The sequence below is a fragment of the Scleropages formosus genome, chromosome 11, assembly GCF_900964775.1.
Source record: "Scleropages formosus chromosome 11, fSclFor1.1, whole genome shotgun sequence".
NCBI classification, from domain to species: domain Eukaryota; kingdom Metazoa; phylum Chordata; class Actinopteri; order Osteoglossiformes; family Osteoglossidae; genus Scleropages; species Scleropages formosus.
The window spans coordinates 9,710,472-9,729,780 of record NC_041816.1 but is presented as its reverse complement, the minus strand read 5'-3'; the positions used below and the strand labels follow the sequence as shown (position 1 = coordinate 9,729,780).

The 19,309-nt window shown below is 47.0% G+C and overlaps 1 protein-coding gene across 1 annotated transcript; it reads left to right on the top strand.

Moving 5' to 3' along the window:
• The first annotated feature begins 658 nt into the window (after positions 1–658).
• Positions 659–19,173, top strand: mindy2 (MINDY lysine 48 deubiquitinase 2). Its single transcript, XM_029256486.1, has 9 exons — positions 659–1,790; positions 4,535–4,592; positions 8,554–8,618; positions 12,310–12,468; positions 12,762–12,864; positions 13,217–13,359; positions 13,872–14,045; positions 14,848–15,009; positions 15,175–19,173. Exons 1-9 carry the CDS (start codon positions 888–890, stop codon positions 15,355–15,357), a joined length of 1,950 nt encoding a protein of 649 aa, XP_029112319.1. The 5' UTR covers positions 659–887; the 3' UTR covers positions 15,358–19,173.
• The last annotated feature ends 136 nt before the right edge of the window (positions 19,174–19,309 follow it).

Below are 19,309 nucleotides of genomic sequence, written 5' to 3'. Positions count from 1 at the left end.
AGATGAAGCATGTCCGATAAGGGCCCTGGGTGCATTTTTGTTTGGACGCACGCTAAACCAAGTTCGATCTCATTGGCCAGAATCGCAACTGGCCTCCTCTAAGCCAATCAGACAGCAACGCGTTCATTCAGCACTTTATAAAAAAACACCACTAAATACAACTGGGTGTGGTGATCGTAGAGCCTCTCCAGTTTTTTCTTTCTTTCTAATTTTACTATTACTGAACGTTCATATTCGCATTCTTTTTTTTTATGTTGACAAAATAATAGAAGTCCATTATCTTCTTAAACCAATTACTAAGTTCAGCATATTACATGGATTGTAAGCCATTCGAATCCATACATTTAGTTAAATCTTAATAATCAGGATGTCAAGTGAGATACTACTGAAATGTTTTCTAAGGACAGAAAATTAATTTTATTTTGACAATAGTGAGTGGTAACGATTACTAGATCAGACTAAACATAGTAGGGTGAAAGAAGAGCATCTCGCTTCAGAACGTTCGGGTTTTCATCTCTATCGTACTGTAAATCGACTTCTCCTTGTTCGTTTACTTGTATTTCAATATGTTCCTAAAACTTTATAAATATTAAAAACTATAAACAAGACCATCTCGCCGTTGGTGAAGTGGCATAAATTTGGGCAGAATATAGTATGTGTCGGATACATTTCTTAGCCTATTTTCTAATACATCAAATGTAATGTTTGTAAAACTGAGTTGTAAATAAGGACGTTTGTAGTGAACATTGTTTAGTATCGCCCTTCCTTGACCTGGAGGAGAGGCGTCTCACTCGAGGTGACGTCAGTGAGGCAGAGATGTCATGGCGTCTTTGGAGCACAAGCAAAGGCTGCAGTCTAGATAGAGAACAGGTACGGCGCGAATCGACATGGAGAAAAGAACGAATCTACATCGGGATCTTGGAGGAGGCGCTCCATGCTCGACTATGCTCGGAGAAACGAGCGACATGAACGCACCTGATTCGGCGAAGGGAGCTGTTGACGGATGCACGGAAAACGATCCTTCGCTCCGTACTCTGGTGGAGAGGAGCGGCGTCGCCGGAGCGGGCTCTGCCGGTGCCCTGCACGCGGTCCACAAGTCAGATATCCGGCTGGACCCGTATGATTCCCTCACGGATGACAACACGGACGCCCCGTCCAGCAGCAGTGTGCCGGAGAAGGTGGGGGAAGCAGGAGCAGGAGGTGAGCTGAGTAACGGGATGGAACCGAGTGTGGCTCCGGGTTGCAGGAGCGGTGACGGCTCGGAGTTGGTCAGCGAAACTGATGGAGGTCCTGCACTTACCGCCCGGAGTGCAGACGTGCAGAGTGGCCTGTCGAGCTGCGAGCCTCCGGAGCGGACCAGGATGCAGCCGCCCGTGGATCTCTGTCCCGAAGTACCAAGTTTAGTCACCGTGGTCGACTCTGAGGAGTTTGTCTCCGGCGACCGCGTCCCGTCGTTTGCGGGGCCGCCCAGCTGCAGCGACCCGAGCCCTGCCGTGGACTCCAGGAGCTTCGACTCCTTGGACTCGTTCTCGAACCTGAACTCGTGCCCGAGCTCTGACCTCAACAGCGAGGGGCCGGAGGACAGGGCGCTCGCGGCCGCCCTGCAGGGCGACGTGCCAGGGCCCGACGGAGCAAAACTGGCGTGCGGCAAAGAGCGTGCGCCCGGACAGTCCGTCTACCACATCAAATGGATCCGCTGGAAGGAGGAGAACACGGCCATCATCACGCAGAACGAGAACGGGCCGTGCCCGCTGCTCGCCATCATGAACGTGCTCCTGTTGGCCTGGAAGGTATGCGCTGCAAAGCCAGCGGGCGCGGGCACGGTGAGGGTCACAGTTAAGGCACGAGCACGTCCACGTTAGCGGTCGGGACAGCTTAGCTGAAGTGTGTGTGTTTTAAACCAATGAATGTTCAGCCCGTCTCTCGGCACTCTGTCCTGACAAACTTACATTTATTTATTTAGCAGACACTTTCCAAAGCGACTTCCATTGAACTGTGTTACCAGCCCACACCAAGGTGACTTACACTGCTAGATACACTGTGACTATACACTGTCATCCGTACATCAGTGAAACACTTTCTCTGTCACTCACACACAGAAACTTACTCACATGATAGTATGAAATACTGCTTTAACACACATCACTGTCGAATTAGCAGATGTGTACTACGTGTGTATTTTTTTTATTCCTTGCAGAAAGTTTTCCCCACATGATCCTATATCGTGTCATATTCAGTATGACGACGCGTCCCTCCTGTTTCCATCAGGGCTCTTGGTGTTAAAGTAGAGAAATGGAAGAACTCGACGTTGTTTCCCCACCTTTTTTGCAGTTTAATGCGTAAAAGCCCAAGCAGCACTAACAGACGTCCAGAAATTTGAGCCATCAGCTTTAATGCAAGTAGCAGGAATCATTGTGGTAGAACATCATGGCCTTTCTTTCGAGCCCAGTAGCAGCGCATTTGTAAGTTCTTCCCTTTTTTGTGGGAAATGTGGCACTAGACTAGTCAGTTTGTGAAAGACAGAAGGACATGGAGACAGCTTTGACAGCTGCCGGCGGAAGTAATGTGGAGGTATGACAAGGTGTCCCCACGCCTGATGACAGTGAAAAGGCGAGGCGGAGATCTCTTCCCGGAGCCGAGAGGAGAAGCCCCTTAACCCGCTGTTATAACGGACTCGTCACTCGTATTTCGCCGACACCTTTCCTCAAGGTGACTTCGGTGTTCGATAAGCAGACCAGTTGACAGCCTTCTCCGAGGTCACGATTACAGCTGGACGTGGAGACTGTCATCAACGTGCTAATTAAAGTCAAACTGCTAAACGGGTCTAATTACTGCACTGTTCACATCTAGACTTCACATCATGTTGTTCATAGATGGATGTGTCTTTTAATGTCACTAAGAGCCAGGGGCATTTCTCATTCCAGTGCTGTATATTGGAAGGCACTCAAGCATCTACCAAATTATTAAGTGACAATGACTTTTTTTTTTTTAAAGACATAATTTGAATACCAGATTGTGACAGACACCTGAATTTGCATCTTAAACTGTTGTCTTGGAAACCGACTTGCATTCTCATGCTGGCACTGTTGCTTAGGGTTCTTGCATATGGCAACAAAGTGGACCCACAACAAAAGGGGCAGAACATCTGTGCATTAACACATCGTGTTTGTAGTGCCTTACCAGTTGAATACTGTGGTGTTCCCTTGCAGGCAGTGTAGAGAAAAGTCAAACTGTCTTAAAGATCAGCCTCGGCATGGGATGGCAGCTTTGGGTCTGAAAGAGCTTCCATGTTTGAGTAGAATGTTGTCTCCTACTGTAGTCAGATCAGCTCCATGTCCCCTCTTCATGGAGTTGTCTTCCCTGGGTTCCCTATGTGCATTTCATCCATTTCCAGAAATTAATTGAAAGTCTTAAGATGTGATTAAAGAAACACATTGCAGACTAAAATGTGAAAAAAGGATATGTGCAAACATTTGTATTACTTACTCTTGGTGTTAATGTATTCTAATTCACATTAATTTGATTAGTACGTTTGTGTCTGTTTCCTATCCACGCCGAACTTTCAGATATTCATAGGCTTGTTTTAATTTGTGTTTAGCTCAAAGAAATCAGTCTGCACACGTTTTAATAAGGGCACAAGAGTGAAATTGGCCATTGTCAGTCAAGTAGGTGTGTGTGTACCAGCGGAGCTGAGTAATGGAGACGGGTCTGGTTAGCTCTTACACAGTAGAACGGGGTGAATATTGGAAAGAAAAAAAAAAACCACTGCAAATAGGTGTAACTGTCACCATGGTAACACCAGCACTTAAGTGACCTCAGAGGGACTCTACAGCATCCACAATATGTGCCATCGAAGTTGTCTTGAAAAACATTGTTGCTTAAGCAGGTAACTGGTTATAATTGTGTTGTCAGTGCCTTTAATACTTTGTGTGCTTTTCTTTATAGCTTTCAGAAAATGCAAGTAAAGTTTTAAATGTAAACACGTTTTTAGCTGCTAAACTTTAGATGTGACATTTCCACAATTTTTTTTTCGATAATATTAGTGGCCCAGTGGGTTTTGAATTTGTGGTCATCTTTTGGAGTTTGACTTATTTATGGGGTTTGTGTTTATGGCATCTCGCTTTATTGTCCGTGGTGCTTTACTGTAGTTGTCCTTTCACACCAAAGTACTGCACCCTCCCCAGTAAGCAATACCAAATTTCTGAAGCCGAATAAATAAATACGCTGTTCAGCTTCTGGCCTCATTTACACCAGAAAGGTTACATTCAATTACATCCTTTGATAGCTGGCCTGATGGATATTTCTTTCAATCTGCCAACTGAACATCTCTGAAGTGGATCTCTATTTACTGTGCCCAAAACTTTCATTAAAGGTGACAGTGTGCTGTAAAATGAGCGCCATGTTGGGGATGTAATTCAAATAGTGTTTTTAATGAAAACATTCTCCATGTCACCAGCATGGCTGGGCAGTGCAGCTCTCTCTCCTTAAGACCCTGTCATGCGGCATAATTAAAGGGCCTCTTGTTGTCTTGTAGGTTAAGATGCCGCCAATGATGGAGATCATAACAGCCGAGCAACTGATGGAGTATCTTGGTGAGTTTGCAGAGGAGCTTTCCCGGTTTCAGATGAGGAAAGTATGAAAGATGTGTAAAAAGAAATCTGAGGAGGAATGTTCCAGTTAATGATACTGCAACTGAAAACTAACAGAGTTTAAAAATTGCAAAAAAAACAAAAGAAAAAATCAATAATCACGTTTAGCCACTCGGGTGTGTTTGCTGATTAACCTCTCTGTACGGGAAATGATACGGATAATTCAAAATCAAACCACCCTGTTAATTTCATTAAGGAAAGCTATAAAAGCCATTGCACATGGAGCCTTTCCATTGACTTTATAATCAAAAGCACTTTGAATAGTTATTATTAATTTGTTTCAGAGCTTTTATCCAAAGCAACTCTGTATAGCACCCGTTTATACAGTTGAGTCTTTGTTCTGGAGTAATTCAGAGTAAGAACAGGGGATTGATCAAGGGAACCAGTACAAGAGTGGGTCTCGAAATGACCACCTTAAGGTTCTAGGTTCATGTCCTTAACCATGCTCTTTAATTCAGCCAAAACCACATTTCAAGTTTGCAAACAGTTTGGTCGTCTTGTATATCCGCTTCTCCCAGTGACAGCGTGCGTGCACCACCACACTTTCTACCTCGGGTTATTTGCGTGGAGGAAGACTTCCTGAGAAGTCCACTGTACTGCTAGGTACGTGGTGTCAAGTGCACATTCTGAATTTCTAGGAAACCTTGGTGAGCTCTTGCACCCCTGCTCACTGACTTTCCCCAGGGCTGTTTTTGTAAGTCTTTCTCTTAGAAAATCAGTGTAGTAAATTGCTAGCTTGTATCCCCAGCAGTATATTTAGCATGGAGTGCAGGCGACGGTGCGGGAGACCAGCTAGCTGGAGGTAGGCAGCTGACCCTAAGTGCTAGCTGGAGCGACGTAATTACGGGTCGCCCTGCCAGGGTCGGACGGCCTTGTAGGAGCCGCCACATCACTGCAAGGCTGCTCTCTACATTCCCCTCGCTTTGTTTCACCTTGCTCCCTCTCGCCATTTCAAGCTATTCTTCGTTCCCACATGAAACACACGGTTCGCCATTCCCAGAGCTTGTAGAAACCGTGTAACAAAAGAAGCTTTCAAACTGAATAATACAATTCATCCCATTTTTAGATGGATTAAAGTGTGCAAAATTTGTTATAAATGCAGATAAAGTAACATTAATTTTGTACCACTCAGTTCTGCTGCCTTTTCCCTTTTTTGTATTAATTTATGGTTGAAGGAATGCATTAGACAGCTTCTTCACTCAAAATAAGCAATTATATTCAGGGTAGACCTTTTGAAAAATACAGTATGGAAGAATAAATATATTTAATAATGCAATGCGTTGCTCTGTCTTTGTTTAGGCTTGTCTCTTTGAAAGTGTCTCCACCCTTGTGGCGGGAGGTTCTTGCATTTTTTTTTTTTTTGCCAGTGTATTCCGGCAGCCCTGAACAGAGAGCAAGAGAGTGCAGGCCGAAGGCTCGGCTGGCTAGGACGTCCCATGCTGGTCACATGCTCTGTGTGCTTGTGGATGTTGTTGTTGTTGAGATTCTAGAAGGAAGGCTCATGAGTCAAACATGCAAGATCGTGTTAAAATAGCCAAGCCAGGCAGGCGGCACTCAGCCCTGGTACCAAGCCCGGGGAAAGCCCCTGGACGCTTTCTCTGCTGACAGGGAGGAAATCGGAGCCCCTCCACGTCCATACACCACGCTGGCCTACCCACGCAACTGAAGTGTTCCTCAACGAGTGGGAACCTGAAACCCAGAGACCCCGCTCTGAGGCCACAGGACCCCAGGGATCCAGCCAGTTGCACCGTGGTACTGCCACACCACTGAGAATGGCACCGTACTGCATCAGTGTCTGTTTCAACATTCCTGGCCCTTATGACACACGCAGAGGGGAATAATGACTCGTTCTTCCTCTTCGAGAGGAGATGTGATATGAAGTGTGATACAAGAAACGTGCGCGGCTCCGTTGGAGGAGTTACGTAAGGCTGCAAGAGGGTTGTTTACCTACCATGGCTCTGTCCCGCTGCTTGCACCATGAGGCCCCACTTGGGATATCGGAAGGAAAATGGTTACCTCGCAGCAGCTCTTACTGTGCTTCTCCCTCCATGTCTTTCGCTAATGGGCCTCGGTGATGAGATGGTGAAAACAATAAACGGGGAGTGGGCAGATTAAAGTGATTCTGATGACGTTTTATCTGGATTACTGGTGGGAGGCTGGATTCCAGGAGCAGACAGCTATAAAAGTGAACGTTCAGCATCTGTGAGGGGAATATTTTGGGAGTTGTTGCACTGCAGCTTTTCTCATGGGTTAAGGCAAAACTAGCCCTGACCAAAAATAGCTCACAAAAAGAATTAAATATTTTGTGAAAATGTCAGCAATCAAAAGAAAGGGGCTTTCAGCCAGCTGGAGAGGGTGGGAGGGAGAAAGGAGACTTGTATGTTGTGGAGTAGTGCTTTGAGTGCTTTGGTCTTAAGTAATGAAAAGCACCAGGAGTGCTTGCTCAACAGCAGGGTGTCCTTGTGTGTTTCACAAACACTTTTGACCTGCTCTTGAGGTGGGGCTCCACCCAGCCTTCTGTGTTCTCAGGGTGGGCTGTAGTGTGATCATAACCCTGCCCTCATCACATCTCAGGCTGTCAACCTGGAGTCGTATTCCCTTGCTGGCAGGAGGTGCAAAGGGAAGGGCAGCAGCCTGTGATTACGGCTTCACTCTGCTGTCCCCATTTAGCTGTCTCCACCAATGCCTACGTCTGTCATTAGAGGTTCCTCATGTCCTCCCCAACCAAACAGCCTAGTCAGGGGTTACACACAGTCATTTGGTCACTGAGAAGTGGCAAATGAAGCAATCCTTTGAACCTGCAGCGTATTCTCATATCTTTAATTTTTTCCCCCAGTGAGTCCTCACTGCTGTTTTGATCCTCTTTCTATTACTGCTGCTGTTTTTTGCACATATGCTGAATTTGTTTGTGGACATGCACTGTATGTGTGAGCCATCTCCAGTATCAGTACCCACAAAGAAGAATCCCCAAAGTGCTGCTTTTGGACTTCTTTGCACAGCAAAGCAGCCAAAGATTATAATTAATGGTTTGAGTCGCGTTGCCGGCATTCATCCGAGTAACGTCCGGTGGCGGGGGAGGCAGTTAGTCGCCTGACTGCTGCAGTCTGTGCTACCGGTATTGTTTCATTTGCAGCAAAACTCAGTGATCTGTGCAGAAAGGGTCCTATGGAGACATTTTTATGGCCCTCTGTTACACATTGAGTTTACGGCCATCGCTTGGTGTCTGGGCAGGGGATATTTCTTCATACATCCCAAGGAGAGTACCGATTCCTGCAAACAGGGCCGCGTGCGTGTCTGTGGTCAAGGCCACCACAGTTTCGAAAGCTACAGAACATGTCACTGGGAGACATTTTAGATGGAGAAGGGCTTCAGGCACCAAATAAATCAGTTTGTGTTCTCAATGACTCTGTTGGTTGCCTGATGATGATGGTTATTAGCACTTTTCTCCATCATCATCATGATCATCATCAATGCTACTGAGTGTTAAGTTACAATGATTTACCCATTTGTACAGCTGGTATGTTCTTACTATATCAATTCAGGGCAAGTTTATTGCTCAAGTGTGCAACAGTAGGACTAGGGTTTGTACCTGATACAGCACCACTGAGCTTGGTACTTGTCTGTTTTCCTAATGTCAGTTCAAGCAGGAACTGTGCACCAAAACAAATAGTTGCATGAAAAACCTCTGGTCTCCCCTTCCTTCTTCAGCACAGAGCAGTCTCTTCAGCAGTGATTTGGGTCTTTGAAAGTCAGACAAATAACACATATCTCCCCCTTTCCTTAGATGGGCACCAACAGGCGGTTTAATATTCAAATGATGTTAAAGCCTTGACATTTTCATGCCTTCCGTGTGTACCGCGTGGCCACAGAGCCCTGACGATCTCATCTCTCCCTCGGCCTACAGGTGATTACATTCTTGATGCCAAACCGAAGGAGATCTCGGAGGTCCAGAGACTGAACTATGAGCAGGTATGGACTGAAACATCACCTCCATCACCATTAACACCGCAGTTCCCCTTAACGAGCGAAGACTCCCCATGACTGTTCAGCTGTTAGTTAGTCCATCTGTTTTCTCATCTGTGGGCTCTCTCTCTCTCACTCTCTCAAATGAAGGCATGCATGGTGATGCCATATGCCAGAGACTGTTTTTTTCCAAAGATGCTGAAGCTTAGGGAAGCAGCAGGATACACATGAAAATAATGGCAAATTCTGGTTGGTTCTGAAGGGCACCAGCCTCCCAGGTCCTGCTTGTTTCAACTGCTGGCATAAGGATGTCTGTGCATACACTCAGCAGTTTGCTACAGGGCCCACTTCACAGCAATTTGCTGCTGTGTGAGAAAATTGAAGGTCTCAGGGTCTCCGTCCAGGGTGGGGTGTCCTACAACCCCCATCAGAGACACAGCTGCTTCACCTACGGGCTATGTGTCCAGCGCTTACTCAGAGCGGTGTCGGATGGAGACGCGCAGGGATGTGATTGAGAAGTGTGAAGCTCGAGCATCCATATGCGGGAGCCCACACTGTGGTGGGCAGCGCAACAGAAGGGCCTGTGTTTTCGTTCCCGTTTGTTTGCTCCAGTCGCCATCCAGCTCGTCTCTTTCAGCCTTTGTTGACGAAGGAACAGCACTGTTGATGAAGCTGAGGCAAAGCCCCAGGGAGCACTTGCGATTCTAGAGACTCTCTGGTGTTCTGCAGGAGGCTCTGTGAGGACCACACAGCTCATGGGGACCCAGTCTGTGGTGATCACTTACATTTATTCATCTAGCTGACGCTTTTCTCCAAAGTAGCTAATGTTAACAATTATTCACCTGTTTATACATTACAGTAATTTTTACTGCACCAGTTCTGTGTAAGTACCTTGCTCAAGGGTCCTACAGCTGAAGGTTGGACTTGAAGCTGTGACATCTGAGTCCACAGCAGCTCTTACTGCTACGCTACCTGCTGCCCATCCTGATACATTGAAATATATGGGACATTTACATTTATTCAGTTAGCAGACGCTTTTCTCCAAAGTGACGTGTATCTCCGAGAAAAATACAATTTGTACATTACATGAGGAAAAAGACATACTTGCAGACATGATTCTTAGTTAGTTTGTTTCCGCTATATACACCAGTGTTCATGACACGAGTAGCTGCATAAAACTCAGAAGAGACAAGTCCAACAGTACGGAATTGCTATATAGATGCTGCTGATCATGGCTCTGCGTTGGAGAAGAGATACATGGGGCTTGCGATGGCTGTCAGGGTTCAGACCTTAGTACCTCTAAGTAGAATCTTGTGTGTTAAGCTGGCAAACTCCACCCCCCACCCCCATGGTTGTCCCTTATTTCGTACAAAAAAGATGCCTTGGTCTGCACTGGATGACATCTTGCTCAGGTTGTCCAGACATGTCGTTTGATGAACAGAACACATTTTGTTGATGTTTGATTCTGCACTGTTCTCTGCATCCTGCAGTGACTGACCAGCCTGTGCTCTGGGTCACTGCCAGATATTGCTGTGCTGACAGGAAGAGATACAGTTGCTTATTTATTTATTAATAAGCCATGAATCGGCCAGTTCCCGATGTTTCTATCTGCCACTGTGTTTTTTCCCCACCATAAAAGGTGTGGATTTCGGAGTGCAGTCTGTTTGTTTGTGAGTGCTTATGGGGCTGTGTACGCAGAATGTTGATGGTGAGAATGACGAGCGGAGTGCTGCCGCCCAGTCGTGTGCAATCTTCATGTCGGCAAGAGTCACCCTGCTTTCAGCGCTCTCTGGAAGCGTTTCCAGAACCTGTCTCCCGGAGAATTAATGTGAGAGACCAGCATGCAAATTCACTAGAAATGAGGTGGTCAATGCTGTTGCTTTTCTGATTGTTTGGGCAGTTTAATTGTAACAGTGGGCTGCAGAGCAGGTGTCAGGGATGTGGACCTGAGCTCTAAGGTCGCTGTGTGCCTTCTGCTGAGGTGTGGGGTGCAGGCAGTGACTGTAGTAAACAGCACTTTGCTGTTAGATCTGTAGCAGGAGCAGAATAGCAGGGGTCTAGTGGCCCCTGACTCAGTACTTACCTCCAAACCATGAAGCCCCACAGAGATCCTCCCATCCTGTTGGCTTGATATCCATCCAGCTGCTGCAGAATGTGCAGAGGAATGTGGAAGCTTGCATGGTCAGAAAACATGGGCTCTTATTCGTATTCCATCGTGGTCCAGTACAGGCGGTGTGTGAAGGGTGGTTCGGTATCGTATGCTGTATTTTTAGGCAAAACAGGCCTGACGGTCCAACTGCTGCAAAGATTTTTGGGAGAACGCTTTTACCTGACACTCCTTTCTTACCGATTTCCAGTGTACTTCTGCACACGTGTGTCACAAACTCCTGTTCCGGGCAAACGCGTTGTTCACTCTTCCCTGGCAGTGTGGTGGGGTCAGTGTTGTGCAGGTGAGGTTAGCTGGCCACTAGCTTTGACAGTGTACAGGGTCCAAGGCCCCCGGTCCTGTGCTGTGCTCCCGCCACTCAAAGCCTGTGTGACGCTGGATCGCACTCTGTCTTGCTGGGCTTGGCTCTCTCCCTCTTCCTCTCTCTGTGAGACTTGGCTCTGATCCTCACACGCCACATTTTCCGTGGCCTCTGGGGCCTCGCTGACTCCTCAGTCACACAGAATTAATGCCCTCAGTTAAAGGGGCTGGACAGCAGGGGGAAGGGAAGCTCCCAGCAGCATTGTGTTGGCAGGGCTCCGTCTTCGGCCCTCCACACCTCCGGCTGTACGGATGGCGGTGAAAAATGCCTCTGGCAGAAGCGGAGTGGCTGTGGGCTGTACAGTCAACTCGGTGGACTGCAGCGTGTGTGGGCCTTGTCTTATGCTCCGCTGAGCCACACCACCACTAATACACATGCAGCAGCAGCATTTCCTATCGAGATTTTATCCAGAAACAACTCATGGTTTTGCTTTATGTGCTGCTGTTTAAGCAGAACAATTTGGGTTGTCTTTCCCAGAAGTACAAGGTGAGGTCCCCTTCCGGAGCTTGGAAATACTACGTCAAAGTTTATGGCCCTAAACCCTATGCTGTCTGCTGCCCCCTGAACGATCTTGTCACTTACATAGAAATTGTAATGTAATTTTGGGGAGGACAACAGCTGGGGTATAGTGGTTAGAGCTGCTGTCTATGGACCCAGAGGTCGCAGGTTTGAATCCTATCTCCAGCTGTAGTACCCTTAAGTAAGATACGTACCCTTAAATTGCTCCAGTAAAATGACTCTGCTTTATAAATGGGTATAATTGTAAATACCTTAACATTGTAAGTCACTTTGGAGAAAAGTGTCAGCGACATGAATAAATGTAAGACCATCTTGGTGTGTTCACATGTAGTGCGCGTGCGTGCGTGTGTGTGTGTATGTACACCTGCAGGAAGAGGCTGCAGAGTGGCTAGTTTTCTCCCAACAAGACAAAAGCCTGACCCTGCAGACAAACTCTCTGCTTTTGCTGTGCTCCGTCAGCCTTTGTGGGGCTTCTCGCAGGTGACCTGTGCTACTGTCTGTGCAATATTGAAGCAGGTTCAGCATCTGCGAGCTGTACTTTGGTTTGCGGTGCTGTGCAATGACGGCTGTATGCCGACCGGGCAGAGCCATCCAATCTGTTTGTGTAGCCCGGTGCTAACAAGAGGCGCCTCTCTGTCCCGGTTCTGTAGAACATGAGCGATGCCATGGCGGTCCTGCACAAGCTGCAGACGGGACTGGACGTCAATGTCAAGTTCACAGGGGTACGTGTCTTCGAGTACACACCAGAGTGCATCGTTTTTGACCTTCTGGACATCCCGCTCTACCATGGCTGGCTGGTGGACCCCCAGGTCAGTGCTGCGTCCCGTCCCAGTTGGCAAATGGGTGTTCAGAGTGTGAATTCAGCCATTCTTGCCTAGTGACTTTTGTGATCGTCAGCTAATTTATGTGATTGGACTGTTGATGTGACTTTTGGGAGAAACATCCACTCCTGGTACAGTGTGGAGATACGGTGCTGGAGATTCCTCAGAATGGAGTGCTTTTTAAAAAAATTTTTTCAAAACTGCAGTAAGGTAGAAAGAGTGCAGTACGGTAGTTGACAAAACCATCCTCTCCTTCTCCTCCTGTACTTTTTGCTCCGCAGATGGATGATATAGTGAAGGCAGTGGGTAACTGCAGCTATAACCAGCTGGTGGAGAAGATCATCTCCTGCAAGCAGTCAGAGAACAGCGAGTTGGCTGGTGAAGGTGGGAGGGCCGTGAAGATGCAGTTCCATTACTTGCAGCCCCCCTCCCAACCCTATGAGGAAACAGCTATGACCATCAATTTCCTCTCCCCGCCTTTGTGCTGCATGTCTCTATATATTTCCACATTCGTGTGTGTGTCTGTCACTACTGGGTCAGAGAGTTGGTCTCACCAGGAAGAGCGAGACTGTGCATCTGTTCCTTTCACACTGGCTCTGTGCCTGTATCCCTCTCCCCACCCTCCATCTCCCCCGTCTGCGCCCGTATGTCTGCTTGTCAGTCTTGGTGTTTGTGCTTCTGTGTCTGGGCTGAACATCCCTGCCTCTCTGCCCTCCCCCAAACCCCTTTCTCGCAGGCTTCTTAGCAGAGCAGTTCCTGAACAACACAGCCACGCAGCTCACGTACCACGGGCTGTGCGAGCTGACTTCCAGCGTGCAGGAGGGCGAGCTCTGCGTCTTCTTTAGAAACAACCATTTCAGTACCATGACCAAATTTAAGGTGAGTGCTGCACATCTGCAGCTTTCTGTGGGTTATTTTCAGGATTTTTCAAATTGAGCAGGTTGGGAACTCCTGAATAAATTTAAGTTTTCGAAGCGCTGCACTGAGGTGACAGACAGCTTCTAAGCTGCCTGTACCTGTGTAACAGGGAGGGTCCAGGCTTTGGATGTGAGCTGCAGAGAGCTGTTTTACCTCAGTCTGCCCAGCACAGAACACAGCTGTTAAAGGCTCTCTGTAGTGTCTGCCTGGGAGAAGTATAGCGGGAACAGCAGACCACACAAGTGCGCACGCACGCACGCACGCACGCACGCTCTCTCCACTCCCTGATCTCATCTCTCCCAAATCTTAAGTGAAGGCAAATGGATGGAGTGTAATGTGAACCTCCTGCTATGTCCCAGAAAACCTGCAAAAGAATGTGTGACTGCTACATCTGGGTGCCTTCCAGAGGAGGTTGGTGCTGCACCGATACTCTGATACACTCATGACTCAGTGTTGCTCTGTGTGCACGGCAGGGCCAGCTCTACCTACTGGTGACGGACCAGGGCTTTCTGACTGAGGAGAAGGTGGTGTGGGAGAGCCTGCACAATGTTGACGGGGATGGCAACTTCTGCGACTCTGAGTTTCGCCTTCGGCCACCCTCGGACCCAGAGACCGTGTACCGCGGTCAGCAGGACCAGATTGACCAGGTAAGCCGCCATAGCCCTTGCCTGATAGCTCCTGCAGGTCTGTGTCCATTTGAATGAACCTGTGCTTGAAGATCAGATGCGTTTTGTGTAACTGAGTCTGGTGTATTCTGTGAGAGTTTGAGAGAAAACCTGATGGCTTGTGGTAACAACAGAAGTTTCTGCAGAGTATAGGCCAAAGTGTTGAGTACACCAGCTGGAAGCAACTTTGTTTCCATGAGACATTGGATTGACACATTTGATCAGCACCTGAGTCCACATCTCTTCTGTGCTGCTCATCTTTGGCAGCAGTTCAGTTTTGCAAACTCCTTTGTTTTCACTCCTGTCTGGTTCGTCCCATACAAGTGTTCCCCAGGTGTACTCAAACTTTCTACTGCCACTGTGTATGTTACATTAGTTGGTTTGGCAGGCTATGAAAAAGGAAACTCTGGTGAAACACTGACTGCTTTAGAACCCTGCTCATCAGCTGTGAGCAGGTGCACTTTGGCTTAGCACCTCAAACTGGACGTGAACAACCCAGTAGCGAAAGATCATAGAATTTGTGGCAGATGGCCAACCCCGCCCCCACACTCCTATGGGTGGGCGGTCCGGTCTTTCATATACGGGCGGATTCCCAGCAGTACAGCGTCATTTGTGAAGAACCCAGCCAAAAGGATTCGACGTCATCTAATCGATGAAACCTTTCCTCCCTGCTCAGCATTTAGAAGGAAGGCTGACTTTAAAATGCTTCCCACGAAAGTGATGGTGGCAGGGAGAGGAATAGTTATTCATGAGCGCTGGCGCCCGGCCTCTTCTTTCCACACAGGATTACCTGATGGCCCTTTCGCTGCAGCAGGAGCAGCAGAGCCAGGACTTGAACTGGGAACAGATCCCGGAGGGCATCAGCGACCTTGAGCTGGCAAAGAAGCTGCAGGAGGAGGAGGACCGCCGGGCCTCCCAGTTTTACCAAGAGCAGGAGCAGGCGGCAGCAGCGCGGGTGCAGGTGTGCGGGGGGCGGGGCTCATAGTACTAGACACGATGCGGCAGAACTGGTCTGAAGAAGTGTGAATGCCCTTGAAGCATCCCCCGTGGCATTTCTGGTCCAGGAAATAGCCACTTGTTTTTTTTTTTTTTTCCTCCTCACCCCCCATAGCAGGTACAGCAGCAGCAGCAGCAAGTGTGGGGTGATGCAGGGGCGGCAGCAGACACGGCGGCGGCAGATGCCCCGGGGGCGACGGCTGGCGGTGCAGCCTCCAGCCCGGGCAAACAGTCCAGCGCTGGGGACCGCAAACACAAGAAGGAAGCTAAGGACAAAGACAAGTGTGTCCTGTTGTAACAGCAGTGAGACGGGGAGCACGGGGAGATGTACGTTCAACTGACGCCTGATGCACAGCTCCCCACAGGAGGTCGCAAAATACGAGAAGAAAGCAAGGGAGGGGGGCATTTAAAAAGTCCACATGCCGCCGGTGCCTGATACCCTTTTTACCCCTGAAGGGTTAATACTACAACTATTACTACATATTTATAGAGCTGGCCAAACTTTGTTACAAGCCACAGAGTACACTACATTGGGAATGGATGGTCTAATGCAGAGGCGTTTGTATATTTTATAGCAAAATGAAAAAGCGAACAAGCTAGAAAAGAATGAAGTAAATCCACACCTTCATAACATTTCGTTTTCTAAAGAAAGCGTTCATCTTTATTTTTATTTCAGGCAGTAAATAAGCTATTTTGTATACAGGGACATAGAGCACATGTAAGAACAGCTATGGTGATTTATTTCTCTTTTTAAAAATCGGTTTATTATTTCGTTGACAAGAACTCGGCCGGGGCTGTATGGTTGCCAAGGTGATGGCGCTTGGCCGCAGGTCCTTGTTGCGTGGAGCGCTTGGTTCATTTGAAGACAACAGTTCTAAGGAGACACAAAGTGACAAGCTGTTTGGCGCCTCTTTCAGTCTTAAAAAGGTGAGGAACTAACCTTCCCCCCCCCTCCTGCCCTTCCCCCTTCACTGCTTAAGGGTTTCAGTGTATGTTTACAAGTTTCTGTACACTAAGGGATTTGATAAAAATGGCCAGTAGGGAGGTGGTATGGTAGGCCATTCCATCCCACCAACAGCAGTGCTGCATCAGTAGGAAACATTAGTCCCCTGTCCTGCAGCTGCTAACGGCAAGGCCCCCAAAGGGCCATGCAGTCCACTTGCCTCCCTCACCTGCTGCTGCGGCTTTTTCACACATCTACACGGGCATTGATTTCAGCTTCGGGGAGAGGGTTCTGCTCCATAATCCCCGAGACCAGTCTGACCCAGGCCTGCCTTACTGCAACACGCATGCCACTGTGTGACAGTCTGTACCTGCCCAGTGCGTGCCTGCGTATGTGTGCATAAAGTGTACATACATGTATGTGGCTTTGATTGCACTTAGTGAATGCCTGTGTTTCATCACTAGTCTCATTCTTTGTGTGTAACTGATCTCAGCTCTAGGATGCACGTTTGTCAATGGGCACTTAATACAGGAAGGGTAGACTAGTTCTAGATGGTTGACCTGTCTGCACTCGTACACCCTGAGAGCCGCAAGAAATCACACATACATGTATTAGGGAAGCATTGCTTTAAAGAAGTCATTGTTATCGGAGCGGAGCATTCTGTCAAAGAACTTTAAACTAAAGGGTCGCTGAGCACTGCGATGAAGGCGGGTGTCTCCTGCACAGTCAGGCCCTTCATCCCTGCTCTATGAATGTGCAGGCTGCAGAGATTTGTCTTCCCACATTTAGCTGTTCAGAACACCAGACCTGGAAAACACACACTCGCCCCCAACTGTCAGCTTTGTGGGGTTGCATTTCAAATCCAGCTTTAAAAGCTTGATTGCCTTTCAGTGTCTGTAGAGTGTCCCTCCATTTTATATTTTAAACATATATGTATATGTTCACTTTATATAAATGTGTGTGTGTGTGTATGTATAAATATATATAAATAGTACTGCCAGATCCTGAGCAACTTATTCTTTATCTATACATTCCAGCTGAATGCCTTGACTGATATTCCGGAGCAGTGTAAAGGTGAATTACCTCCACTCTCGTACAAGAATAGATTCAGTTCTTTGTACCTGTCTGGGCTATGGATGCTGTGTCCACAGCCCTAATGGACTCTGTATATACAAAGCCTTACAACATTTACAGACTTTTTTTTTTTAAAGATGCATTATCAAAATGAGACAATCTGTAGCTGTTGACATGTACATCAGAAATACTCTCAGGCCCTGTGAGGAGGGACAAATCCTTGAGTGTCTTTTTGAAGTGTTTGGTGTGTATTAGTTGCCTTCATAGCAGCATCATTAGCACACTGCGACATAGTGCCCCCAGTAGCCACACCCTGCAGCCAATGTGTTGTGATTGTGCATACATATATAACTACATCAATCTCTTTATACACTTGCGCCTACAGCCACTTGTGGGTTTATGCAGGATGTCACACTGGATTGCTTTACCTGTAATCAGTTACATTTCCACATTTTTTGTTGGAGACATCTGAGCTTTAGTTATGTCATGCTGAAGCCCTTTACCATCAAGCGTAGGGTTGGAAGTTCAAGAGGAAGGTGCTGTTCTGCACGGCCAGAAGGAGTAGCCATGCTCCAGTGGAAGACAAGCAAATGAGCCCCTTCACGCCTGTAGGCTGAGCAGAGCGGGCTTATGAACTACACTTCATCAATGACTGAATTCAGGCACTGCCTGACACCACTTGGGGGGTGGGGGTGCATAGGATGGACTTTATATAAATATGTCGCAGTTTTTGCTGAGTGCCCTGTAGCGGCCAGGGTTGAAAAACTGACTGGTGGGATGCGATTATCCCCACAGCCACGAACCAAGGTGATGGGGAAAGGGAGACAAAAAGGGACATGCCAGATAGTGTCCAGTACATCCAGGTGAGCTGACGGATTGTACTGTGTGCCATTTCCGAGCCACCAGTTCCCCTAGAGGACTCTTGTGCCACACAGTATATTTCAAGTGGTATAATTTGCCTCACTGTTTTGCCATCTTTTTCCTTTTTTTTTTTAAAGCTTCATCATTCTGCTCTTAATCCAAACAGTTCCATGAAATCTGTGTTGACTAGCAGGTGACAAGCAAAACTCTGCAATTCTGCACTGATTGTAATGAGCTATTAAGATTTTCATATATAAAGGTTACCCTTGAACCTTAGAGCTGGTTTTGCACTGGTACATGGAGAAGGCACCACTATAAATAAAATACCTCATTTTATATGTACAAAATGCACAGGAGTACCTTGAATTGATCAGATTGAAGGATAATCAGTAGAGACTCATGGGCTTGCCCATGTAAATTAGCCTGGGGGCTTGTGGGAGGAATAATCAAGAAGTGATGCAATGTTTAACACTAAGGATTCTGGTCAAGGGCTGATTTGAAATATGTTAATTTATGCCAAGGTCAAGTAGTGCATATTTCACTAAACGCATAGTTGGAAGTAGTACTGCACATTCCTTGAAGGAGTTTGAACGCACTTACTGATGCAGACAACTAAAGACATCCGTCTTAACTGTAGTAAAGCATCTGGAAGTAAATATGCCACAGCTATCTGTTACACAAAAACATCTTGAGTTTATTTTGAATTTGCTTGATGCGTTTGGTGCATTTCCATTGTATTCACCTCAGATACTAATTGATGTTACCATTTTTTTGTGCTGCATGATAATTAGTGCTGAATGCAACTTTAGGGATTGCAAATATCCCATAAATCTCCCAATCTTTGTATGCCTACCTGCACACAAAGCAATGTTATTTGTTGACAAAAGGAAACAAATTGTGGAAAGCTCTGCCTATCATACTCTTGTGATCAAGGTTCAAATTTGTCTAAGTGACCAAATGTAGCCTCTAATACAATGTTACAGAAATGGTAGACCCAGGTCATTCTTGGAGTGTTGCTCCTAGCACTTGCATTCAGTTTGTGGAGAAAAATGCCTTTGACGAAGGAAAATTAGCCTGATGACATTAAAATATCTGGACAGTAAAACCACTGTCATTCATTTTGTTGCAAGACAAGTTATATACACACACAGACGGACAGGTTGTAGTCTGTAAAGCAGTTTCACGTACACTGCTATTCAGTTTAAGTTGCTGTGGAGAAGAGCATCACCTACCATAAAACTAATTACACAGATTTAGCCATTCATACAGCTGAGAAATTTTATGCAGGAAGTACCTTGCTCAAGGTACCACAGGAGGTGGGATTCAACCCTTGGTCCTTTGAATTAGGACAGCAGTAGTACCAAATTGCACT

Excerpts from the sequence above, each read along its gene's own strand:
- mindy2 (XM_029256486.1), top strand. The coding sequence starts at position 888 with ATGGAGAAAAGAACGAATCTACATCGGGATCTTGGAGGAGGCGCTCCA. Across the intron at positions 4,593-8,553 it reads GCAACTGATGGAGTATCTTG|GTGATTACATTCTTGATGCC; the intron begins GTGAGTTTGCAG and ends CTCGGCCTACAG. Across the intron at positions 8,619-12,309 it reads AGAGACTGAACTATGAGCAG|AACATGAGCGATGCCATGGC; the intron begins GTATGGACTGAA and ends CCGGTTCTGTAG.